Source organism: Lineus longissimus, chromosome 1 (genome assembly GCF_910592395.1).
Source record: "Lineus longissimus chromosome 1, tnLinLong1.2, whole genome shotgun sequence".
In the NCBI taxonomy this organism is placed as follows: Eukaryota; Metazoa; Nemertea; class Pilidiophora; order Heteronemertea; family Lineidae; genus Lineus; species Lineus longissimus.
This window is the reverse complement of record NC_088308.1, coordinates 7818640-7846251: the sequence shown is the minus strand read 5'-3', so window position 1 is coordinate 7846251 and position 27612 is coordinate 7818640. Positions and strand designations below refer to the sequence as shown.

General features: G+C 40.9%; 4 protein-coding genes across 7 annotated transcripts in view; 2 read left to right on the top strand and 2 right to left on the bottom strand.

Moving 5' to 3' along the window:
• LOC135487636 (uncharacterized) overlaps positions 1-27612 on the bottom strand; it is a 69936-nt gene that overhangs the window by 32477 nt on the left and 9847 nt on the right. The window lies entirely within an intron of this gene.
• Positions 158-6865, top strand: LOC135487628 (solute carrier family 15 member 4-like). Of its 3 annotated transcripts, none has more exons than XM_064771635.1 (11): positions 158-432; positions 1074-1330; positions 1806-1904; positions 2852-2916; positions 3192-3331; positions 3640-3809; positions 4351-4562; positions 4750-4936; positions 5464-5664; positions 5922-6056; positions 6567-6865. In XM_064771635.1, the coding sequence occupies exons 2-11, from the start codon at positions 1108-1110 to the stop codon at positions 6863-6865; spliced, it is 1731 nt and encodes a 576-aa protein (XP_064627705.1). In that variant the 5' UTR covers positions 158-432; positions 1074-1107. The 3 variants fall into 3 exon arrangements, with proteins under 3 accessions (XP_064627705.1, XP_064627715.1, XP_064627694.1); XM_064771645.1 differs by having other exon boundaries at positions 158-445; XM_064771624.1 differs by having other exon boundaries at positions 158-491.
• Positions 6508-17379, bottom strand: LOC135487617 (uncharacterized). The gene is made up of 13 exons (XM_064771585.1): positions 17197-17379; positions 16663-16815; positions 15282-15418; positions 14799-14912; positions 14257-14358; positions 13761-13901; positions 12468-12674; positions 11802-11949; positions 11007-11184; positions 8593-9814; positions 8087-8277; positions 7582-7718; positions 6508-7126 (listed from the first exon to the last, which is right to left on the bottom strand). Exons 1-13 carry the CDS (start codon positions 17273-17275, stop codon positions 7005-7007), a joined length of 2931 nt encoding a protein of 976 aa, XP_064627655.1. The 5' UTR covers positions 17276-17379; the 3' UTR covers positions 6508-7004.
• The window catches only part of LOC135487620 (GPI inositol-deacylase-like), a 39540-nt gene continuing 29613 nt past the window's right edge, over positions 17686-27612 (top strand). Inside the window, exons 1-17 of one of the 2 annotated variants that reach the window (XM_064771610.1) lie at positions 17686-17809; positions 19107-19177; positions 19484-19504; positions 19752-19816; positions 20245-20333; positions 20884-20926; positions 21171-21262; positions 21672-21926; positions 22346-22378; positions 22712-22764; positions 23204-23435; positions 23804-23872; positions 24100-24149; positions 26074-26215; positions 26542-26755; positions 26929-26998; positions 27329-27476. In XM_064771610.1, coding sequence (XP_064627680.1) covers positions 17777-17809; positions 19107-19177; positions 19484-19504; positions 19752-19816; positions 20245-20333; positions 20884-20926; positions 21171-21262; positions 21672-21926; positions 22346-22378; positions 22712-22764; positions 23204-23435; positions 23804-23872; positions 24100-24149; positions 26074-26215; positions 26542-26755; positions 26929-26998; positions 27329-27476 — 1680 coding nt within the window. In that variant the 5' untranslated portion in view covers positions 17686-17776. Of the gene's footprint in view, positions 17810-19106; positions 19178-19483; positions 19505-19751; positions 19817-20244; positions 20334-20883; positions 20927-21170; positions 21263-21671; positions 21927-22345; positions 22379-22711; positions 22765-23203; positions 23436-23803; positions 23873-24099; positions 24150-26073; positions 26240-26541; positions 26756-26928; positions 26999-27328; positions 27477-27612 lie in introns of both variants that reach the window. The other variant, XM_064771600.1, reaches the window with a different exon arrangement.

The window sequence follows — 27612 nt, the reverse complement described above, 5'->3', positions numbered from 1 at the left end:
GCAATTCTCAAGCGTGTTTTTGCTCTGCCAGCTGTGTGAAATTAATCCTTCAAATAACAACTCCTTCAGCTGGTTATCAATTTCAAGGCACTTCATTGACAAATGGCCCTAAGATTTTGGAGCGTGGACATTGTGCCATGGAACTCTTCCATGGTTATCAAGGCATGTTAACTCTTCCAGCTGGTTAACCTACTCGCATATAATTGTCCCTGTTTTAATGTCCTCCCTCGAGAACGAGGCATCATATCATAACGGTCTTATCAAACTAGACCATCACCCTGTGCTCATTTAAACAGAATATGGGAAGGACACCTTATCACAACCATCTGAACAGTCGGAGATTTCTATACAGGCCTACAGATGACACTCGATATTGAACACTCAGAACTGCATGACAGTGCCTCACTTCAAAACCAGCTGTAGACATCCAAGGTAGTATGCACAGGTAATATTTCAACACAACCCTGCTGCATTCAAGCAATGGAAAACAGGTAGACAACACCGTCATCAAATACAATTGTTCCACATTCTAAAACACCTAGGTTACATTGTACCACTGTTTCCTCTGCATGATGCACTGTGCCTCATTTTGGTGGTCAAGGTTATGGTTAGGCAACCATAACAGCTTGGGTTGGTGCAAAATTTAGAAGCTGTCATAAAGCAATCAAAATCACATTTGATGTTTAGTTTGTGTTTTAGAAAAGAAATTGCTACCGCACTGTTGGTGTCTGCTGTCTCACCAAACACCGGCTGGATGGAGCTTTCATTTTGACCAAAACCTTGGTGGTAGCATTGCCCTTGTGGTGTCTGGAGTGATCACCGATACCTTACTGTTTGTAATCAATTCCTTAATCAAATGGAGGAGGGAAATGGGTTTGCCAAAGACAAAGACAGGGTATCAGTCAGAATCAGGTGGTCAATTAGCGAGACTAGCCATGTGGAACTGCCTCAAAGTTTAGGCGGTTAGTTCTGGCAGTATAACCCACCACTTGTGATAACTAGTTAACAATTGTCACTCGCACAACACTAGTAGATTTTAATATGCTGACAATCTGAGTTATTTCCTTTTTCAGGTAATTTGAAAAGGATACTCCCTAAACTGTGAAAATGTCCAGGTCGTTCATCGAAAGTAAAACGTACCAGTCGATCAAGGAAGATGAAGTCAGGAAACGAGATACAAACGCAATCTTCATAGCTTTGCGTATCCCTCTCCTGGAGCTCTGTGAGAGGTTGACCTTCCACAGCATCGCATCAAATCTTGTAATGTTCTGTACGAACCATCTTAAGTTCGATAGCGTGGATGCCGTCACCATCAGTCTCATATTTACTGGTGAGTGGAATCATCATAATCATAATCTTATGACTTATTCATTTGAGGATTTCATTTGAAGGAAAAACCATTTGTTGCGCTCTTTCTTTAGTCTTTCCATCATATGATGACTTTCTGACATTTACTCTATTGCTGTTTCATTTGGTCTCCTTGGGGAGGGGAGGAAAGGTAAACTATTCATAACCTCCCTACAAACAAGCAAATTTTGTTGCTGCGATTATGATCACATGCAATAAAATCCACTCATTTGCGGTGGTCATCACAGGTGCCAGCGACAAGAATCAGAGCAACTTGCAATCAATATCAAACTGTGAAAGATTACCCATTTTTACCTGCAGACAGGTGATATTTTTGTTACCAACACCAATTGCAGGTCGCAGCAACAAAAATCACTGCTCTGCATGGTGGTGCTTAAGCAAATGCTGCAGCTGCTGATCATGCTACTGATGCTGATGATGACAACGCTTAATTTCAGGTACATGTTACTTGGTACCACCCATTGCTGGATGGATAGCTGATTCTTATATTGGACAATACAATGCCTTGCTGGCGAGTGCACTCCTTCACATGTTAGGTAAGTAAGGTAGAAGTGATGCCACTGCTGAGACCGAGTGAGTGCACTCCTTCACATGTTAGGTAAGTAAGGTAGAAGTGATGCCACTGCTGAGACCGAGCGAGTGCACTCCTTCACATGTTAGGTAAGTAAGGTAGAAGTGATGCCACTGCCGATACCGAGCGAGTGCACTCCTTCACATGTTAGGTAAGTAAGGTAGAAGTGATGCCACTGCCGAGACCGAGTGAGTGCACTCCTTCACATGTTAGGTAAGTAAGGTAGAAGTGATGCCACTGCTGAGACCGAGCGAGTGCACTCCTTCACATGTTAGGTAAGTAAGGTAGAAGTGATGCCACTGCCGATACCGAGCGAGTGCACTCCTTCACATGTTAGGTAAGTAAGGTAGAAGTGATGCCACTGCCGAGACCGAGCGAGTGCACTCCTTCACATGTTAGGTAAGTAAGGTAGAAGTGATGCCACTGCGGAGACCAAGAGAATGCACTCCTTCACATGTTAGGTAAGTAAGGTAGAAGTGATGCCACTGCGGAGACCAAGAGAATGCACTCCTTCACATGTTAGGCAAGTAAGGTAGAAGTGATGCCACTGCTGAGACCGAGCGAGTGCACTCCTTCACATGTTAGTTAAGTAAGGTAGAAGTGATGCCACTGCTGAGTCGGCATTATTAGTGCACTATTCTTCACAAAATAGGTAAAACAAATCTTTAGTAATGCTAAAGCTGCATCTGAATTATAACCACCTTTTTACTAGCTCAGCCAGAGGGAGTCCAAAAACATTCATTTTGGACAAGTGGACTGGAGATCCCCAGGTTAAATCATTTAAAATAATTTCATTACGCTGTCATCAAGGCTTTCGATGATTAGCGCCGCAAATTCCACACACGAAAAACCAGATTTATCACTTTACTTAGCCAACATCGCCGAAAATTAAAATATTTTTTCTCTTGGCAGGTACTTTTTTCCTGCCAGCAGCTGCATTTTACTACACAAGACTAGGACCTTATGAAATGCCACTGGTACGTTAACAATATAACCCTTATAGACTTGTATACAGGCAGACGCACACAAAATAGACTGCTCTTCACTAAGGTATTGTAGTCATACTCACTATTACGTACATGTACGTCGAAATTTTTTTTTTTTTTTTTTTTTTGGTATTGAACATTCTCGCACGCTTTCACTTTTGCAATTATCAGCAACAGCCAGGACGTCCTCTGAGCATGTAGTAAATAAACCATCGTTTTTCAGGGATTATCATGTATGATAATCTTTTCAATTATTTTTTCGATAGGATGGCAGACGAGCCTACTTTCTGATTGGGATCTTTCTGGTTGCTATAGCAACAGGCGGAGTCAAGGCCAACTGTACCCCTTTTGGCGCGCGACAAGTGGAACATGTTGGAACACATGCCATACAGACATTCTTTGCCTGGTACGTAATGATTTAATTCAGGCAATGAATTCTGATTTTTGAGGAGATATGCCAATAAACAGATTTTGTTTTGTCTGGTACTGGCTTAACTCTACAAAGTCTAAGGTTGTCTCAACAAACACATTTTGTTTAGCGTTTGTGTTTTGTTCTGACCTCAAACTCTGCACTTTCAGGTTGTTGCCAAGTTTTCAAACTTCGGAGTCTGCATGTTCTCATGCCAAGCCTATTCTGAACTTGCCCAAAGAGACTTGAGCCAAAGTGGTGGTATAGATATGGTCAAATCTTAAACCATTCTCTGTACGTTTCAGGTACTATTGGTGCATGACAATAGGATGCATCATAGCCTACACATTGATGGTCTACATTCAACAAGAGGTGAACTTTGCCTTGGGATATCTTATCCCTGGTCTCACCATGATGTTAGCCATTACGTTCTTCATAACGGCCAGGAAAAAGTTTATTGTCATTCCACCAAAAGGTAATGGTAAATTCACCTCATTCATCGACATCACAAGTGACATCACACAAAACACAACTTGTCATTAGCTATCGGAAGTTAAAGTGATACTATGATGTGATTTACAACTTTGCGGAAATACGTCTGTTTTTAATTGTTGATCACAAATGTAAAGCTCAAATTTTCCATTTTTGATTTAATAGATTTATTATAAAATCGCTGAATGTAAACCACCGCGACTGCCAAAATGTTCATGTTGTGACGTCATCAAAGAAAACGGCATCGAAGCGAGGCGTCCGGGCGGGATTAAACCATCAATTTCTAGAAAATGTGCATTTCGATTCGAAAATCTTACCGATTTATGAGAAAATGACATAGTCATTTGTCAAAAACAGCTAAAACATCATATGGTGAAATTTGACACGAGTTACCCTTTTAGTGACCGGTGCGGTTACTTAACTTCCGATAGCTCTTGAAAATGATGGTGATGATGATGATTAATGATGTCCGACTCAGAGAAACAAATGAGTACAGTTACCTTCCTCTTGTTTTCCTTTTACAGGCAGCCAAATAGCAGCAACCTGTAAGATTATTTACGAAGCTTTATGCAACAAATATAAACAGGTTCCACTCGATCTTCCATCCTTTCTGGATTATGCAAAGATCCATTATGGCGGCAGCAGAACAGAACAAGAAGTCGAGGATGTGAAAATGCTCGGAGGCGTCTTTCCAATATTTTTAACAGGGATGATATACTGGACAATATTCGCACAGGTAAGAGTGGAACTGAGTTTCTAACCCAAGTCAAACATCTCTTGACCTCACAGTTTTATGCCAACGTCTACTTTTTTAACTGCAATTAGCGACATCAACTTTTGGTCTAAATTTACATGACAAATGGGTGTTCAAGTCCAAAGCCAGAACACAATCCATGCAGCCCTTTATTCCATCTTCCTTTCAGACCAATAGCAGCTACCTCCTCCAGGCAGAGAGGATGAACCTCCATCTCGGCAGCTTCACCCTCCCAGCTGCCTCTCTGCACATTTTCATTTACGGCGGAGTCATTCTACTCATACCACTGCTAGACAGAGTCATTTATCCCCTACTGGACTCATTTTGGAGGAGACCTACACCACTTATTCGAATGGGTAGGTTCAGTTGCCCTCTCTTAGGAATCATGCTCCCCCAAGACCATTTCAAGAGCAGTTTATACATACCTCAAAACATTTTAAATTCACAGCAAGAATGAATTAATCGGAAAGTGACCATCAGGAGCTTCCAACCAATGGTCTTGTAAATTTTTTTTCACAATTTGGGGTCCCACCGCAATAAGAAGCCATTTCTTTCCAAAATTGAGAAAAACTTTTTCACTGTAAAGCCATTCCTAAAGAGAGCATTCTTAAACCATCAACCTGCCAAGTTTAATGAAGTTCCTTCTTTTTTTCATTTGGTCAGAAACTGTAAGGAAAACAATTATTTCAGCTAACAAGTGTCACTACTTGCACTAAGTTTGCGATTACATGCTCTCTGTATTCATTAAACGACAATATGAATAGTTCATCTCAATATACCAAGTCATTTCAGAAATATCAGCACTTTGAATCCACATTTTTTACATTGAATCATGGATTGGAAGAGCCCTTAACTCAAATTGTCAGTGTTGCTTTTTCTCCAGGTCTTGGCTTTTTATTTGCATCTGCATCAGCCATAATCGCCGGAATCTTAGAGTACCACAGAAAAATAGACATCAAGGAAAATGGTGCAACGGTGCAAGTAGTTGGAGGTGAAAACTTCTATGCCTCCCAGCTGAGCGTTCTGTATCAAGTGCCTCAGTTTCTGTTATTTGGGATGAGCCTGGTCTTTATGGAAGTCACATGTGAGTATAGTCTACAGCATGAAACAAAATCAATCCGAGTTCCATTCAGAAACTTGTGTATGAGAATAAAAATTAAAAAAATAAAAATCATGAAATGTTTTATTTTTTCAGAAATTTTCGCAAAACTCTAAAACAAAGAGGCCACGAAAATTCTACGGTTAACAGAACATAATTCATGGTATTTTGGCCTGGGAAATGACTTACTCAAACACAACACTAGAAAATAATGGCATGAATTTATTTGTAAAACTTTTCAGCACTAGAGTTTGCATTTAGAGAAGCGCCACTATCGATGAAGGCCGTTGTAACTGGTATCTTCTTGATAACCATTGGTCTTGGACAATACCTCAGTTCATTACTACTCATAATAGTTAATGCAGTGACTGCTAACGGTGAGTAAATTAACTTGAAGTCCTTTGTGATCCAAATACATGTAATTACATTGCTGAAAGTCCTAGTAATCCAAATACATGTACAGTAGAACCTCTCTATTAAGGACACCCTCGGGACTGACAAGTGCTGTCCTTAATAGAGAGGTGTCCTGATTAGAGAGGTCTAATTGAATAGAAACAACCGCTTTGGGACTAAAACTTATAGAGAGGTGTCCACTAAGGGAGGTTCCACTGTAATGCACAACTGGAATAAAATTTCATGTGTTGGCTGGCTAACAGTCAACTAGATTTCACCGTTTCTTTTATAAATTTTCACCCAAATTTATGACAAAATCACAAAGTGATATGAAGCTATGATGATGACGATGATGATGAATTGTTGCCTATCAGCTCTCCTGTCTGTTGTTGCCTACCAAGGAATATCGTCAATTACGATGAAGAGGACCAAAAATGCCATTCTTACAATCAGCTTTTATTCAGAATTAACAAACAAATCCTACATTTTTCCAGATCCATGGTATCCAGATGAAATCAATGATGGCTACCTAGATTACTTTTTCTATCTTCTCGCTGGACTTATCATCGTAGGCCTCATAATCTTCACCGTAGTTGCACGGCGATACGAGTATGCATCAGACCGACACAACAACTCGGTGAAAGAACTTGACACTAAAGAAAGCGACGATGAGTCAATATCATCAGACATTGGTTTACTTCAACAACAAACAACGACAACAGCAGACGAAAGACGAACGTTGCTACAAAGGACTGAGCGCTATGATTCGCCAGATACGTGTACTGAGTTCTGACTATAATTCAGGACTGTCTCCCCTTGAGTATGGGAATGTGTAAAACCCTCGCTGAAGAAGTCTCCCAATTGAGCAGGATGGACAAATCATGACAGTGGATCATGCATTTAGTAGTACGGTAATCCAGATGCACTTATCTCTATGTTGAGAAGTCTTGGGTTGACCGTACAAGTTCCTGGACAGCACTTTGTGCAGAGGGTTCGACGCCAGTCCTGAGGAGTCCTTTGGCAATGGTGTAGAGACGCTTTAGAGTAGATACATCTGAAAGAGCAGGAAATCAGACTTAATAGGTATTACGAAAAAATTCTCAGAGTCAATGATACCAGCTCGAGTCACTGAAATATTGATGGTCTGCCCATCATCAGTGTTATGCACCAAGATCCTAAGAAATGTGGTCAGTCCAGCATGCCATTGGGCCTTTGTACCACGACTGAGTTTGATGAAGTGATGTAAGAGGTAGGCCTGGATGCAATTTGAAGGGAAACGGGGAAAATGACTGACAATGAGCCCTTCCGACACTAAATGCAGGCAGTCCTCAAGAAAAGGCATACAGCAGGAACTGCCTACAAATGAAGCACACATTTACTGACCTATCTGGTGAGATGACCGTATTTGCTCCACAACACAACAATTTAGCAGGTCTACCCTATAAATCTGGCCCTGAGAGCAAGGACTTTCTAAACCAAGTTAAAGCAACTACTGTCCATCGTAGGCACCTGTCTTTCCTAGTGAGACAACTGTACTTGCTCCCCGGCATATCACAATCAGCTGGTCTGGTGTCAGTTCCTGTTGAAGCAGTTTCTCCACAACAATCAACAGTTTCTGCTTCAGTTTTGGTCTTCGGTTGAAGGAACTGAAAACAAATGGATCAGTAGTGAAATGACCTGTAAACGTACAGTGCAATCTCCTTAGCAGACACCTCTCTATCAAGGACAGCCTCTCTATTAAGGACACCATTTTTGGTCCCAAATTGGTTGTTTCCATTCAATTTGACCTCCCTAATCAGGACACCTCTTTATAAAGGGCAGCATTTGTCAGGCTCCAAGGTGTCCTTAATAGAAAGGTACCACTGCAAAACCATAATGATAAAACCATACATTCATATCCAAGTGACCGATTTGCAAAAATAAAATGCTCACAAAATTTTCAAGGTTAACAGTACAATGTAGCTAGTTAAGTTAAAATTAGATATAAGGAGTATATAATCAGCCTTCAACTCACCTTTTAGAGATCTGCTCCACGATACTGACCAACATTGCAATGACCGTGTCATTCGGCTCTTGCGACAAGAAGTCCGCCAGAGTTGATGGAAGCTTGAGCTTTGGCACGAGTTGATTGATAGGGTCACCCATAGAGGTCACTGCTGTCAGGTACTTGGATTTCTTCCAGTGGGAGAAGATATACTGAAGAAGCTGGAATATGAAAAGACCTAAACTTAACAGAACAGAAAACCGCTTTCCACCCTGTTGCGTTTTTCGGAGATGTCTGGGAACAGTATCCTTCTAACTGAACACTAAATAAGGCTCTGAAATGTACAGAGGACTTGGCAGTAGAAAATTATTACTGAAGAAGAGAGGAGTGACGTCCGAACACAAGTCGATCGCTGTCCTCTTGATTGTACATGTAGCACCAAGGGTTTTTATCTAAAACATGGGTGTGCAAAGACAAGTTAACTAGACGAGTGCTCAGCCTCTGCCTTACTCGGGACAAGTATATTAGATTCATACCTGTGTTCTACAGCCCAACACCTGGCAGACGTACTCATGTCCATCGCTGACTTCATCTTCCGTCTTTTTTATTCCCACGACCTCCTCCTCTACGATATCATACAATCCATGATCAACGCCGTGTTGCTCAAGACCTGGCACGTTCAGTTCATTACCAAACGTTTTAGCTGACAGCACTTCCACATCGCTATCAAACTTCAACGACTGAGGGCTCGGCAATTCTAAAGACGAATCTGACGCTAAGGTGTCCGACACTATTGATGGAGACCGCTGTGCGAGTAGCTTATCCACATTAGGGTAGTGCACGCTGCCCCACTGTCTGCGATAATCGACTTCATCAAGGTCACTGGACACCTCGTACACTTGCTCCAAATGTTTCACATCAACTTGCAAAGCTTCAGCGACCATAGACGGACTCCGCTCAGCGGCGAGGGTGTCAACATCAGGTGGATGGATACTCCCCCACTGGCGACGGCCGAAACAAATTGTAAAAGTCCCTGGACCATTTTCTTCATCAAATGTGTCGTCTTCTTCATCATCAGGCTCAATTTCGATATCAACCTCGTCAATTACAACCTGTCCCTTTTCTCCGTCATCCTTTCCTGCACCACTACTGGCTGCCGCCTTGTCGTCTGCTTCCGTTTTCACGTCTGCTAACTCTTTCAAATCATCTCCTTGCACATGATCAGCACCGGAATTCCCTGTATTTGCACCATCAGCAGTTCCCTCCAGTACGTTAGTATCAAGAACGTTCGTCACTTTGACTGCACCAATATCCTCAGCATCCATAATCTCAACACTTTTTCCTTCAACATCATTTTTAGCACCAACCTTCAAAGCACCATCAGGTTCATCACTCATCCTGCCAACATTCGCCCCCATTTTTACGTCTGGATTTTCGACACAAATAGTTTCATCTTTTGGCATGTTCAAGTCATCAGGACTAGCACCAAGGTCAACCACACCCTGCGGCTTTAGACCAACTGCTTCACCTGAAGTTTTTATAGTTTTGTCTTCACCAATGTTCTTCTGAAGAGACAAGTCTTCAAGACCGTCCTGTTTTACCGCATCCTTCACAAGTGTTTGAGCATCATTGTTTTGTAATTCTGAATTCTTGACTGAAATTGTATCGTTTGGTTCCGAATCCTGTTGCATGACTTTTTCCCCAATTGTCTCCAAATCGCACTCCTCCCCACGCCATTTTCTTTTTAAAAAGTGAATTCTGAAATGAAAATGAGTACTTTATTACAAGTCGGGAAAACATCTCAAGAGGTTTGGACTACTGAAAGAGATTTTGCACATTCCTCGCAGGAGATCTAGCAGTCCTCATCTCTATTTGAGATCACGTCACTGACAGAGTTGGGTAGGCTGTCTTATAACTGTCAAGAGAAACGTCCGCAAAGATGATGTTTCCAGTAGCAATGACAAAATGTGCACCCGAAGCAATCATTTCCATGTTATTGTTAGTCTGCACTTTGTGATACAGGCTCATTCATGTCAAATGCATGTATGATGAGTCCAACTCACCAGAAACCGAGGAGATGTTATACCTTTCACCAAACAGAGCTCAGCCAAGTAAATAGATTTGATTAGAAAGAATTTTAAAGACCGTAAAAGACTACAAGCATACACTCAGGTTCGCAAGCATGTTATTTTAGGAAGTTTCTCGTGTATGAAACATTTTCAATGCAGTTGTTAGAATGTGAGAGTGAGAAAATCTGCAATAGTCTTACCACTAATGGCTGATAAACATCCTACAAAAGTTCAAAACCGGTTTGAGAAAAAGAATTGCATATCTAAACTGTGCAACACGAAAAGATTAACAGTTATTGTCACTGATTATACTGACAAGCAACATACTTGTAACTACAGTGGGACCTCCTTAAGGGACCCCTCTCTATAAAGGACAACCTCTCTATTAAGGTAACTAGTTTCGGTCCCAAATTGGTCGTTTCCATTCAACCTGATCTCTCTAATCAGGACACCTCTATATCAAGGATAGCACTTCTCAGTCATGAGGGTGTCCTTGATAGAGAGGTTCTACTGTATATCATCCCTTCTGATGTGCAAATACTTAGAGACTGACAACTACATACGTAACATGCAGCGCTATGTTCCTGCATGGCCACACAAGACTTACCAACATCCTGTCGGCAATTACTGTAGAACACAGCAAAATTACATTGTTTTATATTAGAAGAATTACTAGTTGCCTGGTCTCTGACTTTGAGGTCGTTGATCCAATTGTTGGGGACTTAAAGTCGCAACTGAGTGTATTACTTCATCTTTAGAAGTGATTAACACATCTTCTGTCAGCAGTACCAGTAGCTGAATACTTTTCTTTCGATTAAAGATGTGTTTAAACTTCGAAAAGGAAGACCTCACGATTTAGGATATGATGACATTTGACTTACCCCTTGTCGAATGCAGGATCGAAGTAGACCAATAGCCTCTTGCCCTCTGTTTGTATCCCAAGGTCATCAGGGTGTGCCTCCATGGTTGCCTTGACAACCTCCTCACAGGTGCTCTGGATGAAGTCTAGCAGGTTCATATTGAACTCAATGGAGTCTTTGATGGTCGGATTGACCTCACCTGAATACAAAAGATTTCATCACACATTTGTCTTGAAGGCATTTGCAGTGTCTTGAACTTGACTTTTTAATCAATCATGTGCAGGTCTATTGAGGAGGTTCGCGTAGATCAAGCTAATGCCAACTGGTCTCATTAATGTATGACGGAGTAGGGACTGACGCAGGCTGATCGGTGGTCAAGACCTCGATGGGCTATGATAACCCATCAAAGTTCTTTGCCTGACTGGTCATGTTGTGACAAGATTTTCTGCAATAGCATTCCGCGAAGATGACGTCACTGCAGCTGCTGCCCTCTATTTCCCCATCACTGAATTACAGGCAATGTCGGACAAACATGTCCGAGTGTTGGAAATACTACATAATTGTTCTGAATATTTCTCTCTCTGACTCTATGGTATCATTCATGCTAAAAACAATGCAGGGTCAAAGATAATTGACTTTTATATAATCTCAAATGCGTAGAAATAAGTGTCGATGGCCGACTGTCACGTGACTAAAACGTCATCAATATCTTATGCAATTGACCTTGTGAGCTATAAATAGTAACTTCGTGGGATGCTATTTTAGGTAATTTCTGTGTTTTCCGTGCTTTGAAGACCCAAGCAGTACTCCACCTACCAGCTGATATCATTTGGTTGACAATCGACGAGACCATGACAGTGGCGTTTGAAAGAGCTCGACACGCCGGTCTCAATATGGTCGCTTCAGCGGGAAACGTCTTCATGGCACGGATTATAAGTTCGACTCCACTCTCCTTCAGTAGTACCTGTCAAAGGACAAAATTGGATTAAAATGATACGAAAAAAGTGCAAGAGGTTGTTCAAAGTTTAATCTAATGTTCTAAAGTTTACAACCAAACATCTCAAATTAAAATCCATATTTTCAGCCTGGGCATATTTCTCAACTTGGGTATAGTCATTATCTACACTTAAAGTGATACTATGATTTGATTTACAACTTTGCGGAAATACGTCCTTTTTTAATTGTTGATCACAAATGTAAAGCTCAAATTTTCCCTTTTGAATTAGATTTATTATAAAATCGCTGATGGAAAACCACCGCGACCGCGAAAATGTTCATGTTGTGACGTCATAAACGAAAACAGCATCAAAGCGAGCCGTCCAGGCGAGATTAAACCATCAATTTCTAGAAAATGTGCATTTCGATTCGAAAACCTTACCGATTTATGAGAAAGTGACTTAGTCATTTGTCAAAAACAGCTAAAACATTATATGGTGAAATTTGACACGAGTTACCCTTTAAAAAAACATTATGAAGAAATACCTTTTGACCAGGCATTGGTCTGTAAGTTGCAAGTTGTGATAAGATGTAGCAGCCATATTCTTGGACCAGCTTCTCTTTGGTGTGAGCCGCCATTGTCCCGATAACAACGGCACCGGTCATGTATTTGGTGAACGTGTCAAGATTCTGGGTGAAGTGACTGAAGGTGTTGAGTAACCTCAACCAGCAGATGTTATACTCGACTGGATCCTGCAAAAAGAAATCACACAATACTTAAGTAATCGTCGTTATCTTCCTCCTCATCATCATTTGGGTGTCTTCTCAAGTGCATATCAATTAAAAGCCAAGATGCCAGTGCAAAAATGGAGAATGGCTCTGTAACTCCATTTAAATATTCCACAAAAGTGCATATTTCAATCCAACATCACACTTTGTTCTACACAACAGCTGAAACTGGCACTGGACCTGAATGGTACATTCCAGTTTCCAAGGCATGTTTCGATCCAACATCACACTTTGTTCTAAACACAACCAATAAACACAACAGCTGAAACTAGCACTGGACTTGAATGGTACATTCCAGTTTCCAAGGCATGTTTCGATCCAACATTACACTTTGTTCTAAACACAACAAATAAACACAACAGCTGAAACTTGCACTGGATTAGAATGGTACATTCCAGTTTCCAAGGCATGTTTCGATCCAACATCACACTTTGTTCTAAACACAACAAATAAACACAACAGCTGAAACTTGCACTGGATTTGAATGGTACATTCCAGTTTCCAAGGCATGTTTCGATCCAACATCACACTTTATTCTAAACACAACGAATAAATACAACAGCTGAAACTAGCACTGGACTTGAATGGTACATTCCAGTTTCCAAGGCATGTTTCGATCCAACATCACACTTTGTTCTAAACACAACAAATAAACACAAAAGCTGAAACTAGCACTGGACTTGAATGGTACATTCTAGTTTCCAAGGCATGTTTCAATCCAACATCACACTTTGTTCTAAACACAACAAATAAACACAACAGCTGAAACTGGTACTGGACTTGAATGGCATATTCCAGTTTCCAAGGCATGTTTCAATCCAACATCACACTTTGTTCTAAACACAACAAATAAACACAACAGCTGAAACTGGTACTGGACTTGAATGGCATATTCCAGTTTCCAAGGCATGTTTCAATCCAACATCACACTTAGTTCTAAACACAACAAATAAACACAACAGCTGAAACTAGCACTGGACTTGAATGGTACATTCCAGTTTCCAAGGCAGGTTTCAATCCAACATTACACTTTTTTTAAAACCAACTCACCAAGGATGTTTTGAGAAGTTCGGTCAGCAGCCATATAACCGGAGGATGATTCGGCATATTTGAATCGGCGAGTGTTTTTTGTTTCTGGTGGTAGTCAAGGATAAAGTCAAAGAGCAGACGTGCATTGTGTACAGCCTCTTCCTGGAATATCAAATTTAAAATGAAAACACCTGTATAGAGACACAGTTCCCTCAAATCAACTGAAAACGAAGTTGCTCATTTCTTATTTGGAGAAGACTAAATTACACGCTGGTTGTGCCAGAAGTTAAAGTATATGCATTAGAGTTGAATTTTTGCGAGATTTATGTCAGCATTTTCCTCCCAAATCATGAAAATCAAAGTTTAAAATAGGTCAGACTCGGACACCACCATACGGAGAAACAAGCCATTGCCTGCAGCAACGCTCTCTCTTAATAAAATCAGGTGGCCGAGGACAAACGCCAAGGACTGATTGCGGCTGCGGAATGTGCTTTGACTACATAGCTGCAGTACACACCTGAAAGCACTTGAAGAGTCTGTCCATGTCTTGTGTTGAAAGCATGGTGTCGGTGTTCAACATGACCTGTCTACTCACGTAGGACCCGGCAAGGTTGGCCACCTAAAACAGACGAAGAAGACACATGTAAGGAACAAGTCCAGAATCTCCATCAAATCTCTCCAAAAGATCATAATTTTGCCAACCCAACCCTTTCACCAAACCATTAAGTAAATAAAAGACTATGAAGTTAAATGACAACCATTATACCATAGTTGATATCGGACTATAAACCTCAATTTTTAACTTCAATTCAAATTTTTAAAGTCGAACACCAAAGAATGTGTAGAGACAACATCATTGTAACACCACTGAAATAAGGTCACAAGTATTAAATCACTTACATGTATTTGCACAAAAAGAGTTGAGGTGTATTTCAGGGACCTTTTCCCAAACGATTGGATTCAAAAAAGAAAAGTGCCAAATTAGATATTTAAGAAATTTTCCATGAAATCATGATACGATGAAGCCTTTATATTATGACAAGTTGCAACCTCACACACCTGTTCTGATGTTTGCAGCTGTCTGAGAAGTTCGTCATCGAGAGTAGCTCGAGTGATCACACACCAATCAGCTGGAGGGAATGGTACCTCTTCAGGACTGGTAGCACCATCACCCTACGAGAATAAAATAATTAGATATCTATTTATACAGAAATTTTTAATTCATCTTATGATTTTTGTGCAAATTATTTTTATCTACTGTTGTGATAACTTTTTCAAACGTGATTGTATGAAATGCACAACTCACCTTGAAACCTAAAATCTGTCAATCTAAATACCCCCCCCCCCCCTAACACACACACACACACCTCTAGAGTCAAGGGAAAAGTCTGTCGAAATATTTTTCACTAAAAAGACCCAATAGAACAGGCTGCCAAAGGCTCACAGATATACATTATGCACAGTTAAAAAATTTCATAACTTAGAACAACATCTTTATCCCAGATGAGCGAATGCAAGTTTTTTGACCAAATAGATACTAACCTCGTCTCCAGTTTTCCTTTTTGGTTTCATTGGCGGCATCGGAGCGACAAAGACGCCAGGCGTAGGAGGAAGCTTCCGTCTTGGCCTTTCTTTCATGACATACCTGTAATATCTGTCTGCTACAAGGATAGTGCAACCTGAAATAAGGTCAGTTTCAGATTCAGTGGAACCTCTATATTAATGTCACCCTTGGAACTGACAAATGCTGTCCGTAATTGAAAGGTGTCCTGATCACAGAGGTCAAATTGACTGGAAATTACCAACATTGAACCAAATACAGTGTCCTTAATAGAGAGGGTGTCCTGTATAGAGAGATGTCTGCTTTGGGAGGTTCCACAGCAAAATATGATATCTTTAAGACTGAGTCAAGAGTATCATGATCTGCCAAATGCAAAATAATGAGACATGACTTTATCATGACATTTATTTTATTTTATTATTATTATTATTTATATTATGACTTTATCATGACACTCTGCTTACCATGAATAAAACTAGTTCCTTGCATCAGGTATCCATGTCAAGATGAACATATTGTCACAACCATACAGCCAACCCTATCAACTGAGAAATACTCTCACCTTGATAAAGACTGGTTTCTTGTTCATATCTCCATGTCTACATGAAGACAATGTCACAACCATACAGCCAACCCTATCAACTGAGAAATACTCTCACCATGATTGAGACTGGGTTTTTTTTCAGATGCCCATGTCGACATGAAGACAATGTCACAACGACATAAAGACAAATGTCACAACGCCATAAAGACAATGTCACAACCATACAGCCAACCCTATCAAATGAGAAATACTCTCACCTTGATTAAGACTGGTTTCTTGTTGAGATCTCCATCTCGACATGAAGACAATGTCACAACGACATGAAGACAATGTCACAATCATACAGCCAACCCTATCAACTGACAAATACTCTCACCATGATTGAGACTGGGTTTTTTTTCAGATGCACATGTCGACATGAAGACAATGTCACAACGACATAAAGACAAATGTCACAACGCCATAAAGACAATGTCACAACCATACAGCCAACCCTATCAAATGAGAAATACTCTCACCTTGATTAAGACTGGTTTCTTGTTCAGGCCTCCATGTCGACATAAAGACAATGTCACAACGACATGAAGACAATGTCACAACGACATAAAGACATAGTCACAACGACACAAAGACAAAGTCACAACGACAAAAAAAAGGTCACAACGACATAAATATAATGTCAAAACGACATAAAAACAAACTCACAACGACAATGTCACAACGACATAAAAACAAGGTCACAACGACACAAAGACAATGTCACAACGACATAAAAACAAAGTCACAACCATACAGCAAACCCTAACAAATATTCTCACCATGATTAAGACTGGTTTCTTGTTCAACCTCAGCGTCGTCCAATAAACAAGGCCTGGTAACAGGTAATAAGACATGTCCTCCATTGCCAGGACGAACAATAAATTGCACATCTTCATCGGAGTCTTGAGACTTTGTGACATCATGTGAAAGGGCTGGAATAAAGGATGTGTGATAGTATAACATTTAATTGTCCATCATTCTATCTTCTTGGCCTTGTGCTAGATAAATTCTATGATTGAAAATTTAGCTTAGCAGAACCAACCTGACTGAAATCATCGGGAGTCAGCGTTTTTTCACTCTTTTTCAGCTTTTTGGGAGGGGGAGTATGCCAGGAGGGGAGAGGACTGGGAGGGGGCTAAATATATGAATATGCATGACTAGTATGACATAAAATTGTAATGATTGGATGAGACTGATTACAGTCATTTACAAGTGATGAGAGTCAGAGACAGAGTCAGACTCAGAGTGATCAATCAATCATTAAATTATACAATAAATTCATAAATCTATCAATCATATATCAGTTCTCTTACCTATCTTCACTTCCCCAATAATTTTGATCTCTTCATTGTCATGCAGATCAACCAACACCGCTCCACTTCTTCCTTCCATTGTAGTTATGGTTTACGACAACAATGAAACATGACAAGCCTTCAATTGCCTTCAATTGCCAAAATTTAAAGGGTCTCTGATTGGTAATTGGAATGACAATTCATTTCCGGGTTTGCTGCACGTGACACAAGTCAGCTGATTGTTTTGCCACCAAATTTAAAATCAGGTGAAAACCTGAAAACTAGGTGCTTCCCGACCTATGAACATGTAATGGATTCGCACATACTAAACAAAGTATTGTTTTTTGGTAGGATGATGAAATAATGAACTCTTTTGCCCATCTACCGCGGCATGACGGGACAAAAAGTTTTTTTAGATAAAGACAATACGGCGGGGAAAACGCACGTGTCACTGTTTTCCTCATTTGCATACGGACGCTACTAAATCAAGATGGCTGGTGTTGGGTCCGTGTTGCGATTTTTGCCTACGATAATATGGCTTTGTATCATCACCACGGGGCTTGTCGATATTTTTACGAATTATGAAGAGAATGGCTGTGATATGACGTGGATGTTTAAGTACCCACAGTATCTGGTAAGTTCTTAAATCCGATGCTCTGCAGACTTTTGGGTCCCAAGAATTTGCAACCAACGACGCCGACCGGTCAGACCGGTGTTTTCTGTACATCCATGCATGTCGCAGTGCATTGTATACAGTGTGTTGCAAAATTATGTAGCCTACAAAGCCACCATAACTTACTTAGAAATTGCAGCCTCAGGTCCTAGGGTTTGATATCGACAAAAGGATCATCAATTGATCCAATGCCAGTTATCGTTGCCATAGTAGCATCGTCTTTGCCTTTGTTACACTTGCGCTTGCCACTTGTGAGTTGCAGTTGCAGTGAATAAAATCTGGTAGCTTACCCGTACTCCGCCGTATGGGGGTGCATATCCATAGGGCATCGTAATGGTCATGGACATCATCATCTTCATGGTTCGTATGGCATGCAGCGGTGGCGGCATATTGACGAGTGAAATTGCTGCGTCTGACTGAGTGACTCTACAGTAAATGAAGCACGTCGTTGGTCTTGTCATCAACCCATACGCCTGCGGCATTAGCCTACCGTTATGCCCTAGCATTAATAATAGTGGATGCACCTTGCCAACCATGTCCATGTGGCCGCCACCCCTGGCTCTGGAACTATGTCAGGCTGGCCGGCCAACTGGTGCCAATCCGGCTCCATTGCCAGCATCCAATTTTTATCTTAAAAGAGAAACAACAAAATTGTTCTAGGATTTCTTACTTTTACAAATGAAAAGTTTTTCTTGTCTTTTTTTGGATATGAAAAAAAAAGCCAAGTTGTCAGATCTGAGATGGTACTTGGTAGATTTGCCAAGAGTACAGCCAGCCTTATTACAAAAGCTTACAAAACAATTAGTATTTCATTTGTGTAATAAGTAGGCTAAATAAATGTTCCATAACGATGACCCAGTTGTCAGACAATTTAGGGCTATCGTGTATACTTTATGGCCTAGTTAATAACCTAGAAATTTTCTTATGCAAAGTTTTTGGTCTCATCTTTTCTTTTTATCTTATCTGATGCACTTTCCTTTACCAGAAATATAGATTTTTTTCATGCAGTTTCACACTGCAGTACACTCAGCTTTGTTTTAACTTAAAGTTTGATACCTTTCATTCTGACCTGACTGATTCATGCATGATATTGATATGTATCCATCCAAAGCAGGGGGCAAGGAAAAGCCTGTATTGAATGGTATACTTCAGTAAACATTGACAATGACTACATGTTTGACATCTGCTCGATCTTGTGTGTGCCTGAATTAATTGATTATAATAATACATCTTTTCTTTGATACTTGTATCTTTACAGAAGGTGAAATTGAGCGAGCGAGTTTCTGATGAATTTCCCAACTATGGACTCTACTTCTATGATGAAGCAGGGTAGGTTCACTTCCTCACCTCTTGAAAAAGATGACTCAATTTCTGTGACTTAGCTAGGGTCATTGTGCACTGTGCAGGGTCACGACTGGCGGAGGAATCGGCCAGAGCCCACTTAGCTGAGGTGAAGAGAAGTTGGGATGCTCTGCATTTGGCTGCAGCATCCAAAAAAAAGAGATTAAAAATTTGGTTCAGTTTTTGTGGTTTACGATATTTTGTGATCAATTTGTATTTGAACATTGAAGCTCTGCCATGGTGTCTGTGTCAGTTGTGTTAGTTGACTGTATTCCTGTTCTATTTCGTTTTCAGGGATTATTCTGGAAAAAGTGGGTAAGTTATCGAGGTGTCCCAAGACTAACGATTGGGAATCCCAGGATACCAGTCGGGGAAAAACGTAGCGTCGCTATTAAAATGGCAAGCATGAAATTTCAGACATCACTCTGCCAGTGATGTCACATACTCTAGTGTACCTCAGGGCAATTCTGTTTGTTCTTGCCAGATCACCATCCTCGTAAATGCTATTTTCCCTCTTTGTCCATGTAGTCGTGTGACCGATACTTCCTTGTTTACGTTTCAGTGTGTTTCACCTCCATGGTATTCCTGTTCTGTTCATTCCGGGCAATGCTGGCAGCCACAAGCAAGGTTGGTATAATTTTGTCACTATCTGTGAAGATCTTGCTGTTCAAGGCTGGTAAAACGCTTGCATCCATTGGCATTGCTTAACAAATGGTGAAATAAGTTGCAGTAATCCTGCAACAATTTGTGTCGTTATTAGTACCGGTATACCTTGAGGTGAATGAATTGAGATTGCCCTCTTTTGAATAGATTGTGGAAATCGACCCCGAAGTTCATTGATGATTCTTAAAAGTGATTTTTGATAACTTCCAACAGTGATACCTATTGACTGGTTATGGCAAGCCATGTTCAATCTGGAACGAAAGATCAACCTTGAATAGAAATGGTCTCTTTATTGCAATTCTTGATTCGATTGCAGCTGAGATAGAATTCTGTTTTAGCTTGCCATGATTTGGAGCAATTGCCTGATGTTCTCATGTGTGATATTCTTTCAGTGCGCTCTCTTGGTTCCGTGTCGTTGTGGCGGACACGCGATAAGATGGCGACATATCATTTCAACTACTTCAGTGTTGACTTCGATGAGGTAAGCTTTCTTGGGGGAAGGAGCAGTGGAGGGTGGGGGCTAGTGTCGTGACTCTGTCTGGCCACTCGTGGAGGAGTCCATCAAAAGCTCATGATTGCTATTCAGATAAGATTTCATTTAAAATGCACATCGAGATGACGTTAAGACAATTTGAAACTGCAAACTTTTTCAACAAATTTTGATTTTCCAATTGTGATTGTTCACCGTTTTAGATTCTACATTTCTGTTCACCAATTTTATAAGCACTTCCATGATCAGTTGGCCATTGCGATTCCATTGTTATGCGGTTTTGGTATTAAATGAGTAAATACAATCAGTTTTTTAAGTAATTTAAAAACGTGTGCCTGTCAAATTTGGCAAACATGGGCAAACTGTGTTCAGATCTATATTTGTAAGTCATCAAACCAACAATGTTTGGATTATGAGTTCAAATATTTTATTTTACTTTAGACCTAGGCTGGTCACTTGAGCTGGAATTTAAAAAAAAACAGCCCTAGGCCTAGTCCTTGTTAAGGATGGTATGTATTTAATAAATGATCTTATCTTGCAGGAAATGTCAGGAATGAGTGGCAGTTTGCTGAGAAAAGAAACATGTACGTACCTCCTCCCGGAAACATCTTTCAAATCTGGTCTTCAAATATTTTGGGAAAAAAGATTGATCAGAAAAGGATATGTTCAGTTTAAATAAGAATAAAACTTATGAATAGTCACTGGCTTTACCAGGTTTAGAGTATGATATGTTATGGAAATGAATGAATAGGTCCTGGGGTTGCACTTTTTGTCACGGCCAAGTGTTTGTTGACATTCATCATACTGTTTTGACTTGTTCGCTTTCAGATTTTGTTCATCATAGCATTAAGAAAATTCTCAAACTCTACAAAAAAGCCAAGAATCCTCCCACGAGTGTTTTGTTGGTTGGGCATTCAATGGTGAGTCACTTTTCACAACTTATCTTGGAATGCAATGGAAAACTTTATCATCCAAGGAAATTAGGGGGAAAAAATGGCCTTCTGTACTCTTTGATTACGGTTTTGGATTATAAGCTCTTTGGACAAATTAAACTCTTTCCTAAAATAACAAGCTAAACTGCTTCAACGCATAAACCATGGTCAAGGCCTCATTCTCATTTTGAAACAACAGATTTTGGAAAAAAAAGTTGATATTTGAGTGGCCGAGACATATGCCACGGTGCGCTGACTTGATTTAGATGTTAAACCTCTATCAGGTGTCAGCAAATCACGTTTTCATCCGGCCTATCAAAAACAACAACGTCTTTGTTTCGAGTGTTTTGTAAATTTGTAGAAACAATTGATTTGATACTAACCTCATCTTTTCCAGGGAGGCGTTGTGGCAAGAGGACTCTTCCTCCTTAAGGACTTCAACCCATCCACAGTTCACACCATAATCACTCAGGCCTCCCCGCATCAAGCAGCAGTTGTACCGGCTGATTTTGTGTTGGCATCGTATTATGCAAAAGTTAATCGATATTGGCAGGAGCGTGCCAATACGACTGTCAGCCATGTGGCTATGGTATCCACAGGCGGTGGCTACAGGGATCTCTTGGTCAGGGGTGGTCTCACATCAATTGACAGCGTACGTATTAAAATGTGGTTATTCCTGCTGTGCAAAAATGTTTTCAGTGGCAGGGATGCATTCAGGTTCTAAAGATACGCTGTCGTTACTCATTTTGATCCTACATGTGAGTCTGTGAGATAACTAGTGTAAAAGACCCTTCTTTTGCTAGGGCCTGAAGCCTGTTCAATGGCCACTAGTCACTGTGGCTGAGCTTGTCCCCAACCCTAGACTTTGCTTTATTGCGCCGTTGGTTTTGAAGCCTGTTTGAACGACACAAATCACTTTGGGGAGCTTGTCCCTAACGCTAGTCTCTGTATTATTATATCCTGCCTGATAGTCGTCATCGTCAATAGGAACTTGCAAATTATTTGTAACCTTGAAGTTAGAGTGGATTGTCATGTCCTTTCCTTTCTCATTTTGTCCGCTTTTCCTTTCAGGTTGTTGATAGTACCCGTGGCATCAGCTCTAATGTAAGTACTGGTACTTGGAAGAGTTCATTGTAGACTATGTTTCTTGGAAATTTGTCAGACTTAAAATTGTTTACAGTTAAAGAAAATCTGTCATATTTCCTGAGACTGCTTTTGATCATGACCTCATTGGATGCCTTGGGAGGTGGGTTCCCTTTAACTCAGTACTGTGTGTGGATAGGATGACTATGGGGATTCTCACTGTTCCTAGGTCCCCTCTGCATCATAAAAAAATACTCCTCCCTCTAACTTTTTGTTTTGCCTGTTTAAGATCACCATCTGGGCATTTGGTAATTCAGCCACCAGGTTCAAAATTGTCCATTCTTTCTCTTTTAGACGATGTCCGTGCCAAAAGCTTGGGTTGGCACAGATCACAAATGTATTGTTTGGTAAGTTTTTGGGGTTCGAATTCTGGAGTTACACCTTGCCTTTTAATGCCCTTAATATTTTGAGAGAATAAATATTATACACTGTCTTGTTCTGCAGTGGTTTGTCTTCTTGTGTTCTCAAATAACAAATGCAAAAGAGGTAATAAAATGGAATGTCAGGTTATTATTGCATGAGATGCAGGGTTATAATAGTACCTGTATGAGGTTTGTCTCCTTGTGTTCTCAAATAACAAATGCAAAAGATGTAATAAAATGGAATGTCAGGTTATTATTGCATGAGATGCAGGGTTATAATAGTACCTGTATGAGGTTTGTCTCCTTGTGTTCTCAAATAACAAATGCAAAAGAGGTAATAAAATGGAATGTCAGGTTATTATTGCATGAGATGCAGGGTTATAATAGTACCTTTATGAAATTAATTTCCTTAAAAATTATGCAGGTGTAGGCAGTTTGTTCTTGCAACAGTTCGAGCAACCATGGATATCGTGGACCCAGCCACGAGGCAGATAACTGAAGACACAGAGCTGAAGATGAAAGTTTTCAGGCATCATTTCGTTCAACATCCCGGTACGAAAGAGTTCAAGAGCGACTTCGAGGAGACTTTAAAATTGAAAGTGGATAAAGCTGCCTGGGAGGAGAGATCAGAATCTTCTTGGGTTATGCAGAAAAAGGTGCGTTTCAGGCTTAGGGGGCGACAACAGGAATGAGATTTTTTGCTCTCATCTGTTGTCTGTCGAGCTCAGAATGCCCAAGTAACCTAGTTTCAAACGGTGTACTCGGTGTAGCCAGCTGCATGACCTTACCTTAGCCACGAGGCAAGTGGTAGCATTCCTGGATTGATTGTAGGTGTATGATGAGGTAGGAGCCTCATAGCCTCGTGGTTAACCGGCCTTGAAAAGTCCAGACAAAGCTCGGTTTCTTTCGTCGCCATGGAAATTACTGTTCTGCTTTTAAATACTTACTGTACCCTTGAAGTCTCTAACCCTTGTACACTTCACATGAAATGTGCTTGTACAAGGATTCTTCTCTTTCACTCCAGATTACGAGGACAACCTATATTGCTGTTCCTGTACCTGCTGAGAAATACTTGGTTGCTGTCACTGATGCTGTAAGTACTGCTAAGTATTCTAATTTAGAACATCCTGGTTTATAGGAGCAGAGTCGGGCATATGATGGTTGTCATGTCCTCGTGAAAAAATCTTATGATCACTTGGTAAAAATTCTGGAGTCCCAGGGGGAGGTCACCCCGATGACATGTGTAGAGTATTCTTGTTCCTACTATGCCTGACTAAAAATCTTTCAATGTTTTTATCTATCTATCCCTCTTATTTGCAGGAGACCGATGATTGGATTGGTGGATGCCAAGCCCCTGAGGGACAGAAGTGGTAAGAATTCATTCAAAACTATCAAAAATGCTCTTGTTCTTTAGTGTTTGCTCTGCTCGAAGGTGCTTTTCTCCAGGGAATATTCCTCCTCCAATGCTGATTAGTTGTTTTTGCTTGCCACTAGAGTTGAGTTCTAAAATACCTTGGTACCGTAAAGTCAACTTTTAAATGGAAAATGCATAAGCCTCGTTCTGAGAGTGGAGTGTTTTGGACACGCAACCAAGATGCTCTACCAAAGTTCCCTCGGGTTGCAGTAAAATGTGGAAACCATGCACACAGCTCACTTCAGAAGTTTGAGGCTCTCAAAACACTGCTTCAAACACAAATCAGCCAAGGAAGCATCAACCACCCTAAGTTTTTTAATGAGCACTACACATATTTGCCGAGAAAAACGCTCCAAATAGCCCATTTGCGCGGATTTTAGCATCACTTGAGCAAGCCGATGCGGACTTCCTATGCGCGCTGTACAAAATGTACATGTCTCATTTTCTGTAACGTTGCCGTAACATAATGTAAACAACGACTCTCGGGTGGAGCTAAAATTTCGTCCTCGGCTCGGGTTTGGACTGTATTTTAGCTCCACTCTCGAGTGTCTTGGTAACTCAACCAAGGTCCTCCGCCTCAGGTTCAATTCCTTAATTCATCGCAATGTACTCCTGTTTTTAGCTCACCTCTTAGCAGAGGTGAGCTTATCCCATACCGTGGCGTCCGTCGTCCGTCGTCGTCGTCGTCGTCGTCCGTCGTCCGTTAGCAGGGCACGTTTCGTAACTGTTAGAGCTATTGAGTTGAAACTTGGTACACATGTACCCTTATGTAATGACACCTTGGAGACCAAGTTTCGGTCCGATTCGTTTCATGGTTTGGCCACCAGGGGGCCAAACGTTAAAAGTGAAAATATGCAATATCTCCCTTAATAGTAGTCGGGAAATTTTGAAAAAAATATGGTAGGTACTTCTAGCAAAGGTGCATCATATATCCTCCGGGTTTTTGATTTGACCTCCTTTTCAAGGTCACAGAGGTCAAATGGTGTAAATTGGCCGTTAGGATGTAACGATGGCACGTTTCTAAACTGCAATGACTATTGATACCAAATTTGGTACACATTTACCCCTTAGTCAGGTGATCTCAGGGACTGAAGTTTGGTCCAATATGATTCACCACTTGACCACCAGGGGGCAAAATCCAAAAACCTTAAAAATGTGATTATTCCTTAACTTCTTGCCCGATTGCCACCAATTTGATATCATGGGTACATCTAACCACCATACAGTATATGTTACACAAGTTTTTAATTTGACCTTCTTGTCAAGGTCACAGAGGTCAAATGGCGTAAATTCGCTGTCAGGCCGTAACTATGGCACGTTTCTTAACTGCAATGACTATTGATCACAAATTAAGTACACATGTACCCCTTGGTCAGGTGATCTCAGGTACCGAAGTTTGGTGCGATCTGATTTGCCGTTTGGCCTCCAGGGAGGGGGCCAAATCCTAAATACTTCAAAATGCCATTATTCCTAGTAATGACTTGCCCGATTGGCACCAATTTTATATCATAGGTACATCTAATTCTAACAACCATTCAATGTGTCACCCGGGTCTTCTTTGATTTGACCTACTTTTCAAGGTCACAGAGGTCGAATGTACTGTAAATTGGCCATTTTGGGGAAATTGTAATTGCTTGGACCTACATCAAACCTAACACTACATGACACAATACAATGCTCTTTATCCATCTTTCCTCCACATGAGGTGAGCACAATGGCCCTGGCCATTTTATTCAGTTAGTGCCACATTGGTCTTTTTGTTGCCCTGCAGGTGTTTCAGTCCTGTCTTCCAGGTGTAACGTCCTGGCAAATCTGTTCCTTTGCAAAGTTGATTCTTTTGGTGAATGTTTCAAAGTTCAATATGTCTGTTCTTCTTCCAGCTCCGAAGTGGAAAACCTCTCCCAGCTAGGAAAAGTCATAGCCCCTCGAGAACTGGGAAGGAAAGCTATCCATCTCTCCCCATCAGAGCTGCAAGGATTCTCTCATGTTGTCTTCATGCTGGAAAGACAAGCAATTCCTGAGGTAGATTGTCATACAACTAGTGAGGTACAAACTGACTTTGGACCGACAATGATCATAATGGTTTCATCTGAAAATCACACTAAAAAAATCTGCCACTGTTTACTGCTCACTTGAGCCTGCAGTGGTCGGCAATGAGAAGGATGAGTGATGTCACCGTATGAACTTCACTGATAGTCCCAAGATGGCAGCACTGTTACTTATTGGGCTGTGAGTCATGAGAGTAAGGGACTGAGGTTTTGCAAGCCCTGGATGCAGTACTGGTGATTCTATACCAAGCAAAACATCCTCATCCTATCCTAAAATGCTACATTTCTCTTTCTCTCCAGGCTCAGCTGATGGTGGAGACATATGATGAAGACCAGCGCCATTTGAACCTGAGCGTCCCTGGGTTCTTTACCGAGTTCCCTCGTACAATGCTCGAGAGAAACATCGTGATCCCTGAAACTGCCCCCGGTGCCATTTTCTATAACCTGTCGGTACCCTGGTTGGAGTCTGTACGGCAAGCTTACAAGGTCCATGTCACTCCGCTCAAGTGTGAAGGTACGAGATAAATATTCAGTTTCATCATTTCTTAATATCTTTACGAATGGAATTACCTGCTCATTGATGACTGCATATTCTGTTGAAGAGGCCACTTTTTTGTCAGTCCTGATTTCGCATGACAAAGAGTGTCTGATTTGATTTAAGTTAGATTTTTGAAAATTTTCATTCAGGTAGATACCGAACTGGTACGATGAGTTTACATGTGCCCTGGGCAAATGAAGACACATCAGTTAATGCAAGGTGAGTTCTTGTTTGGAGAGAAGAGGGTTAGGAAGTAGTCAGTACCAGCAATTTTTAATGTTGAAAATGGTCTGAAATCGCATCTCAGAACATCTAGATTTTTTTTAAAATTCACCCAGCCCCGCACAAAAGCATGCCGATCGGTGTCCATAGTGAATGACCTGTAGTCATCACATGGTGACTCTGTACTTAATACTGAATTCCTGGAACCACCCCCTGGCAATAGACTCGGAGATGGATCTAGAGGGCGTGTCAGGTCCTTTTTTTTGTGAGCATTACTTAAAGTGAAATATTTGTGAGTTTGATCATTTTCAATGCATTTCATTCCAGTGCTACGGAGCCTTCAGAACTGACTATGAAATTCCAGACAGGGATGCCTAAGGATTACCCCATCCTACCTCAACTGCATCTCCATCTTGATCCTAATTGCCGGTACAAGGTGGAAGTGGCTTTGTCCCTACCAGAAATATTTGGACAGGTAAGACAAGACAAGTCAATTGTGGACTTGAAGCAGATTTGGAGTCCTTGGTTACCTCACACCGCAAGGGTGGAGCTAAAATGTAGGCGAAATCCATGGCAACTCAGCCAAGGTTTTGGGCGAAATAACAATCTCA

Excerpts from the sequence above, each read along its gene's own strand:
- LOC135487628 (XM_064771635.1), top strand. The coding sequence starts at position 1,108 with ATGTCCAGGTCGTTCATCGAAAGTAAAACGTACCAGTCGATCAAGGAA. Across the intron at positions 1,331-1,805 it reads CATCAGTCTCATATTTACTG|GTACATGTTACTTGGTACCA; the intron begins GTGAGTGGAATC and ends GCTTAATTTCAG. Across the intron at positions 4,937-5,463 it reads TACACCACTTATTCGAATGG|GTCTTGGCTTTTTATTTGCA; the intron begins GTAGGTTCAGTT and ends CTTTTTCTCCAG.
- LOC135487617 (XM_064771585.1), bottom strand. The coding sequence starts at position 17,275 with ATGGAAGGAAGAAGTGGAGCGGTGTTGGTTGATCTGCATGACAATGAA. Across the intron at positions 13,902-14,256 it reads GACTCTTCAAGTGCTTTCAG|GAAGAGGCTGTACACAATGC; the intron begins GTGTGTACTGCA and ends TTGATATTCCAG. Across the intron at positions 7,719-8,086 it reads GTGGAGCAGATCTCTAAAAG|TTCCTTCAACCGAAGACCAA; the intron begins GTGAGTTGAAGG and ends ATTTGTTTTCAG.